The sequence below is a fragment of the Gekko japonicus genome, unplaced genomic scaffold (genome assembly GCF_001447785.1).
Source record: "Gekko japonicus isolate JY-2015 unplaced genomic scaffold, Gekko_japonicus_V1.1 scaffold2003, whole genome shotgun sequence".
NCBI lineage: Eukaryota > Metazoa > Chordata > Lepidosauria > Squamata > Gekkonidae > Gekko > Gekko japonicus.
In genome coordinates, this window is record NW_015177076.1 from 123,079 (window position 1) to 131,321 (window position 8,243).

At 42.8% G+C, this 8,243-nt stretch overlaps 1 protein-coding gene across 2 annotated transcripts in view; it reads right to left on the reverse strand.

Annotated features, from left to right (window-relative positions):
- Positions 1-1,973: 1,973 nt before the first annotated feature.
- Positions 1,974-8,243, reverse strand: part of GPR161 (G protein-coupled receptor 161) — an 11,391-nt gene continuing 5,121 nt past the window's right edge. For both annotated transcript variants that reach the window (XM_015428237.1, XM_015428238.1), the window contains exons 5-6: positions 5,296-5,415; positions 1,974-2,739 (exon numbers count right to left, since the gene is read on the reverse strand). In XM_015428237.1, the coding sequence (XP_015283723.1) occupies positions 2,492-2,739; positions 5,296-5,415 (368 nt within the window). In that variant the 3' untranslated portion in view covers positions 1,974-2,491. The remainder of the gene's footprint in view (positions 2,740-5,295; positions 5,416-8,243) is intronic.

Consider the following 8,243-nt stretch of genomic DNA (forward strand, 5'->3'; position numbering starts at 1 on the left):
TACAACTGTGTAAGAGAGGTGAGTACAAAAAGTATATTGTTCTGTAGAAACGGCATTAACAGGAATCTTTAAACATGGAGATGGGTCACTCCTTTTTGCTAAGACTTCCTGTGATGAAAGAGTGGAATGGATTGAACCCATCTGCCATAGCTATTCTGCTATACAGCAGAACACACTTACATTTCAAGACTATTGCTAGCACAGGTACATTGTTCTAAACATAATTTGGATAGACAGTCCAGCAAAAAGGTCAGTGCAAAATTTTGACTCCTGCCATCATAACCATTCCCTCATGGGGTGGTCCCAATCCAAACTGGATCCCCAGGTGCCTGCTGAGTAGGGTGTTGTTGTTTTTAAGTGCCAGAAACTCCATTCACAGAACTCCCAATGTATCATCTAGTCAGGCCCTCTTTTTCTTGCCAAACCTTTAAAGAACTAAAGGCTTTTCAGATCACAAGAGAGGCAGACAGCACAAAAAGTACAGGTCTGTTGCTTTTTCAGATTCAGAACCCATCCTAATGCTAGAAAGACAGCTCTTTAAAGCCAACAGAAAGGGACTGCACATTGTGCCTTACGGAAGCTACATGAGCAGCATTTATTTCAGGCTTTAAAAAGCTTGTAGTCCTTTGTGGCTAATAGAGAGATAACAATTGCTGTAGAACTGTTATGGATGGCAGAGCACAGGAGGTCCAGGGCTAGATTATTCCAGTAATCCTCAAAATCCCTCCCATATGATGTAAACAGGCATGTATGAATTGTATTTCCATTCAGGCTGATGGAATAAAGGAAGGGAATTTGAGGGTCCAATCCTAAACAGGGCTATACCCTTATAAATCTGTTGAAGTCAATGGGCTTAGAAGGAGATAACTTTGCTTAGGATGGCACTGCAAGGTTTAGCTTGCACCTAACTGATGTACATCTAATTCTTTGTGATTCTACCTGTGCTAACACATCGTTGTGAGAATAAAACTCATCCTTTTTTCTCATCCTCAAAGCCCACATATACAAGGATAGCTAAACTGTGACACAGCAAAAAGGTTTCACCTTTGTGTGAACTCCCAAAGAAGCGATTCCTTTGAACAGCGGGGGTAGAAACTTTCAGGTAGGCTCCCATAAACTGCCAGATTAAGCATTATCAAACACCCACATAAATATGGCAGCACATGAAAGACCTTCGCGCACAGCAGTAAATTGTATTATGGGTGTTCAGATGTTGCATTTAAAGAATTCCAGTTCCATGCTTCAAACATCTACTTTACCCTATGATTTGGTTTTGCTTCAGAAAACACCTGACAGAAATAATTGCACATAACGATTTGGTTTTGCTTCAGAAAAACCTCCATGTGCAATTCATCCTCAAATAAAACACCTGACAGAAATAATTGCACATAAGAACTAGTTCAAATGCTGCTAATTAACTAAACCTAAGTGCATGGTGGACTTCAGAGTTCATCAAAGCAAGCCTAAGTATAGAGTCAAACACACCTTTCTGAGCAGGAAATTCTACTTTATTCTTTTGTTCAATCAGGAAAGTAACTAATACTTATATAAATTACTCCCCTTTCCCTTTTTAATTCAACGTACTTACCTTTGATGGATCATACTGGGTTTATTAAAACAACTGTCCCATTTCATTGTAGTTTTCTCCAAGGATGCTTGGAGAAAATTCCAGAACAGCAGCCATGCTTGTGTGTTGTACCAAAATTAAACAGGAGTCCAATGACACTTTAACACCATCTACACATCTGATAAAGTGAGCTCTGACTCACAAAAGCTTATGCTGAAGTACATCTTGGTAATCTTTAAGGTGTCACCGGACTCCTATCTGGAACAAACTGCAAGAGTTTTCCTAAGCAGTGGGGCACAGCGAGAGAAGCAGTCTTGGAAAATGGATGATCTCAGTGGCTAGAGAAACCACTGGTGGACCTCCTGATGCCACTGGTATTTCTGGCCACTGTGTGACACAGAGTGTTGGACTGGATGGGCCTTTGGCCTGATCCAACATTGGCGTCTCTTACGTTCTTATGTTCTTAATACTGCAAGAAGTTGTGTCACTTACAGTGCACTCCTAACCAGATTTACTCAGAATCCTACTGAGGTCTATTAAATGGGGCTTACTCTCATGAAGGCATTCTCAGGATCGCATTGTTAGAGAAGGAAAACAATTTTCAGTTCATTAATAAATTTGGCTTGTTTCTAATTCCTCCCATTTAACCCCCCCACACACACACAAACAAAACAGTTCCATTGCTTCTTAGCCATTCAGCCACACAGTGGCCCTAGGTATACAGGGTGGCATACGATGTGTAGGGTTTCTTTTACATATATGTACAAATTCTAATACTGTACAAGACAAATCTTCAGGTATTTTCAGATGTCCTTGGCTAAAATGTTGGAGGCTGCTTTTCAAAGCTATCCTTTTTTTCCAAAGGGAAAGCAGCCCTGTGTCGCCCTCAGTGGTTCTGTAGGTTCCTTCCCTATTTAGGTGATTTTAAGCATTCCCTTCTTCGATGCTTTGTAGCTGCAGCCTTTGGCCAATGTGGGCCCTGCCCCCACGTCGTGCACATGCGTTGCTCCCCACCACAGTCCGCACTGGAAACAAAGAGCCAGGTACAGCGTCTCCTCCAAACAAGGCAATCCGCACATCCGCTTCAATTGCTCTAGCCAAGCTGGATGCATAGCTGTCTATAGATTTATGGACTTCAGCTTTTACATGGAGAACAGAATTCTTTGCAGAGTCTGAAGAAAGAGAAAAACCACACAGAGAAGGTAACACAAACTATATGGGAGGAATGGATTTAGCTTTTGTAAACAACAAATAACTTTACATTTGTGATGCACACACACACACACACACACACCCCTCTATCACTGTGGAGGTCAGGATTCTACATGGAATAACATGGTAATTCTAAATGGAGATGTGATCCATGACAATGACAGCTCTACATGAATGATGCAGATCGTAGATGTTGAAGCTACTATAGCAAGATTTAGCTAGCTAGGAATAAATAAAACCCTAAAGGAAAACGATTTAACTTCTATTTAGAAAGCCTTAGAACAAGAGAAAAATGTAGTTTGGGTCAAAACATATGTTGCCTTGGGTATACCCCAATGTGTAGTCTACTCTTGAAAAATTAGCTATGGGTGATACACATAGGAACCAGGCTGTTCCCTTGCTCTACCATGTCCAGTTAAAAATGACTCCCCTGCCCCACTGCTTTTAGCCTCAATAGAGAGAAAAAAAAGACAGTGGCCATCTGTCCGATTTTCTCCTATTAGGGCTAAAAACAAGCTGGGGGGGGGACGGGGACTGGTATTATTCAGGAAAATGGTGCACGGGGAAAGAACCTCCCCCTTCCCCGGTTCTGTGATCTTGAAAAGTACGCAGACGTAGAGTGATTTCACCAAAGCGTACTTTATTCGATGGAACAAGATGACTTTGGCCGGCTTGCAGGCCGGCTTATATTCCCCGAGAAACCGCCACCCAAAACACACACCCACTTCCCAATACGTTATTTACAGTGGCCAAGAGTCCCATAGGCTCTCGGCCGGGAACCTAGCCCCCTGATTGGAGTGGGCTAGGATCTGCATAGTCCATTGTCTCTTGGAGCGAAGCTCGACGTTTGTGCCTGACCGCGTGGAGCCCAAGCCGGCCACGCGGTCTGGACTGGATACATTACAGATCTATATTCTCTTCCCTCCCCTTCCCTCCCCAACAGCTGCTTTAACAGCTGAACTACAACTTGGGGAATCTACAGTGAAATCCTAAGCAGTTACACCCAGTCTGCATCTAACCCCTTAAATCTCCTTGAAGAAAAGGGCCACAGTTTTGTTTTGGGTTGTTTTAAAAGAAAGCTGGGAACAAGCAGTTCATGGCACTAGACTGTTATAACAATAATACTATAGTGGTCTAACAATTAATACTATAGTGTCACAACAACCTTGTGTTCATAAAAAAAATGTTTGAAAAAGCCCTCCAGTAGATATAGGGGGAGGAATGGTAGGCACAGGGCTAAGGCAAAGGCAAATAGCACTGATGTAGGTGGAACCTGCAAAAAATACACACCTTTCCATGTACATGGCATCATAAGAACATAAGAGATGCCAATGTTGGATCAGGCCAAAAGCCCATCCAGTCCAACACTCTGTATCACACAGTGGCCAGAAATACCAGTGCCATCAGGAGGTCCACCAGTGGGGCCAGGACATTAGAAGCCCTCCCACTGTTGACCCCCCCAAGCACCAAGAAGACAGAGCATCACTTGCCCCAGAGCCCCTATCTATACCTTGTGGCTAATAGCCACTGATGGACCTCTGCTCCATATGCTTATCTAATTCCCTTTTGAAGCCGTCCATGCTTGTAGCACCCACCACTTCCTGTGGCAGTGAATTCCAAGTGTTAATCACTCTTTGGGTGAAGAAGTACTTCCTTTTATCCGTTCTAACCCGACCGCTCAGCAATTTCATGGAGTGCCCACGGGTTCTTGTATTGTGAGAAAGGGAGAAAAGTACCTCTTTCTTTACCTGCTCTTTCCCATGCATAATCTTATAAACCTCGATCATGTCACCCCTCAGTCGTCTTTTCTCCAAGCTAAAGAGCCCTAAGCGCTTTAACCTTTCCTCATAGGGAAAGTGTTCCAACCCTTTTATCATTCGAGTTGCCCTTTTCTGCACTTTTTCCAAAGCTATAATATCCTTTTTAAGGTGTGGTGACCAGAACTGCACACAGTATTCCAAATGAGGTTGCACCATTGATTTATATAGGGGCATTATGATATTGGCTGATCTGTTTTCAATACCCTTCCTAATAATCCCCAGCATAGCTTTGGCCTTCTTTATTGCAGTCACACACTGTCTCGACATTTTCAGTGAGTTATCTACTACGACGCCAAGATCTCTCTCTTGATCAGTCTCTGCCAGTTCAGACCCCATCAACGTGTATTTATAGTTAGGATTTTTGGCTCCAATGTGCATCACCTTGCACTTGGCATCATCCAAAGGTGGCTTGTTAGCAATATTTAAACAAACAAACAAACAAACCTGACTGTATCAAATCAGGTTTGGAAAAGATTGCAGCAAACCAGGGGAAAACACAGAACTGGGATGAACAGAGAACAACTTCATGTGGATGCCCCTTCAATATCATATGTGTCAAGCTGTTTCCGCAGGACTGTGTTGATCGTTAAACCTTGCACAGAGTTCAATAATATTTTAAGTGCTTCATGGAAGATTAAAGCAAGAAGTCTCTTCTGTTTGTAACACCTCATTATTAAAAAGCTATCTAAGCAACACCTTTAAGTTGTTCCACTTCATCTTCAAACGTCACAGAACTCCGCCGCCGGTGGGGATAAATGCAGTGTGGGTGATTAACTCCATCCAAGCTGTAGTCTTCAAGCAGCATAACATCTGTTCCTAAAAGGAGACCAGGGCATTAGACAATGTATTTAGGGAAGCTTTCATGTTGGAGGGATGGGCACAAACCTCCACCAGATTTAACTGCCTAAGGGTGGAATTAATACTAGTGCCAAGCATAAAGGAGTGTCTGTGGAGAAGACCAGACAAACAGAAGGAGGCACTTAACTGTTCCCCCTTCCCTCTTATCCTCCTTTCCAAATGCCTCTCCTCTCAGCCTTCAAAAACAAACTATTTTCCCCTCATCCAAGGGATAGAAGCATCCTATCTGTGGGGGAAAAACTTTCTTGGGGATGAGTATTTTGATGAGAAGAATAAGCAGGCCAACTAATCCTATCCTGCAGATGCCCATTATTGCTCGTACCATTAAATAGCAACTATGTTGAGTAAACACATTTGCCAGTTTGGTGTAGTGGTTAGGAGCGTGGACTCTAATCTGGGAGAACTGGGTATGATTCCCCACGCCTCCACATGTAGCTGCTGGTGTGAGTTTGGGTCAGTTACAAGTTCTTTCAGAGCTGCTCTCAAGGGCAGTTCTCAAAAGAGCTCTCCCAGCCCCACCTACCTCACAGGGTGTCTGTTGTGGGGAAGGGAAGGGAAAGGAGATTGTAAGCCACTCTGAGACTCCTTTGGGTAGTGAAGGGCAAGGTATAAAACAAATCTCTTCTTCTTTGTCAGTATAACGTGCAGTTCTACTCTTAGGGAGGAATCAGAGCCTGATTCTCTCTGTACTTACTGGAAAGTAAGTCTTGCTGTTCACTGAGTCTTATTCTCATGTAAGTGTGTATAGGAATGCAACCTGCCTCTATATATACACATTGATGGGGTCAAAACTGGCGGAGACTGACCAAAAGGGAGATCTTGGCGTTGTTGTAGATAACACACTGAAAATGTTGAGAGAGTTTGCAACTGCAATAAAAAAGGCCAATGCTATGCTGGGGTTTATTAGGAAGGGAATTGAAAACAAATCAGCCAGTATCATAATGCCCCTGTATAAACTGATGGTGTGACTTCATTTGGAGTACTGTGTACAGTTCTGGTCACCACACCTCACAAAGAATATTATAGCATTGGGAAAAAGTGCAGAAAAGTGCAACTAGAATGATAAAAGGGTTGGAACACTTTCCCTATGAAGAAAGGTTAAAGCGCTTGGGGCTCTTTAGTTTGGAGAAACAATGGCTGAGGGGTGACATGATAGAGGTTTACAAGATTATGCATGGGATAGAGCAGGTAGAGAAAGAAGTACTTTTCTCCCTTTTTCACAATACAAGAACTCGTGGGCACTCAATGAAATTGCTGAGCAGTCAGGTTAGAACAAATAAAAGGAAGTACATCTGCACCCAAAGTGATTAACACATGGAATTCACTGCCATAGGAGGTGGTGGTAGCTACAAATATGGACGGCTTCAAGAGGGAATTGAATAAACATATGGAGCAGAGGTCCTTCAGTTGCTATTAGCCACAAGGTATAGATAGGAACTCTCAGTCTGGGGCAAGTGTTCTTGGTGCTTGAGGGGGGGCAACAGTGGGAGGACTTCTAGTGTCCTGGCCCCACTGATGGACCTTCTGATGGCACATGGTATTTTTGGCCACTGTGTGACAGTCTTGGACTGGATGGGCCATTGGCCTGATCCAACATTGGCTTCTCTCATGTTCTTATGTATATTAAATAGGATGTAATGATATCCACTGATCCAATGAAATATCCAGGGATATTTCTTTATCTCATTCATGCCTTGCCTTTCTCCCCGATGGAGATGTAAATAGCTGGCATCATTCTCCTTTCCTCCATTTTATCCTCACAACAACCTTGTGAGGTAGGATAGGCTGAGTGTGACTGACCCAAGATCCCACCGAAAGGTTCCATGGCAGATTGGGAATTCAAACCTTGTTCTCCCATATCCTAGTCTGACACTTCAACCAGTATACCACACTAGTTAAACAATGAAACTGAAACCTAAAGTTTATGTACTAGGAAGTTTCTCATTTAGCTCAGTGGCTGTTAAATACATTCACGTGGAAATAAAACTATGCTAGACTTCAGATTAAATGAAGTCTGTTACCTATCTCTATACTGTAACAGCTCCAAAAACTCTTGGGTGAAGAAATTGCTGCCAGAGTGCACCAAGCATGGGGGTGGGGGAAGCAATGCATACATTTTAGTGGGATTTGGACATACATAGATCACTTCATCTACTCACGTTATTTCACAAATAAGAGAAACGCTTCTTTTCTGTGTGAGGTGGGAGAGGACATGTCACAAGTTCATACCAGGTCCAGATAAATTATATTACGGCCCTGGAGGGTGAAATGCATTCTGCAGGAGGGTGAAATGTGTCTTAGGGCAATGAAAGAACAGGATATGCTAACTAAAACTATCTAAAAGAATATCACTCCAAAGTTAAAAGGAAACAGGAACAGATGCTTAAAATCAGTTGCTTTGTGGTTTCCATGCATATATGCCAGTGTTGCATCTACCTTTATAGCCATGGTGACCCCACTGGTTATTTTAGTAAAATGAAAAAAATCAAGTGAAAGAAACAAGTTACATTGCATAGTGGTCAGACTCACACTGCAAGCACACAGTGAAAGAAATAGATAACACAGATAAGATACCAAATCTGTGTCGGAACTGAAGCCCACTGCAAGGCTTCAGAAGAGGCCTGGGTCCTTGAGCAGCTCTTCTATAGGCTGCCTTTCAGTATTCCTGTGCCAGTTAGGATTTCTTCCAATCTCCCTGGCTGCATTTGCAGTTAGGTTTGCACTACTACATGTGAGGAGACAATTATAATTTCCCATAGGAGTAGAAGAAGAAGAAAAAGAGATTG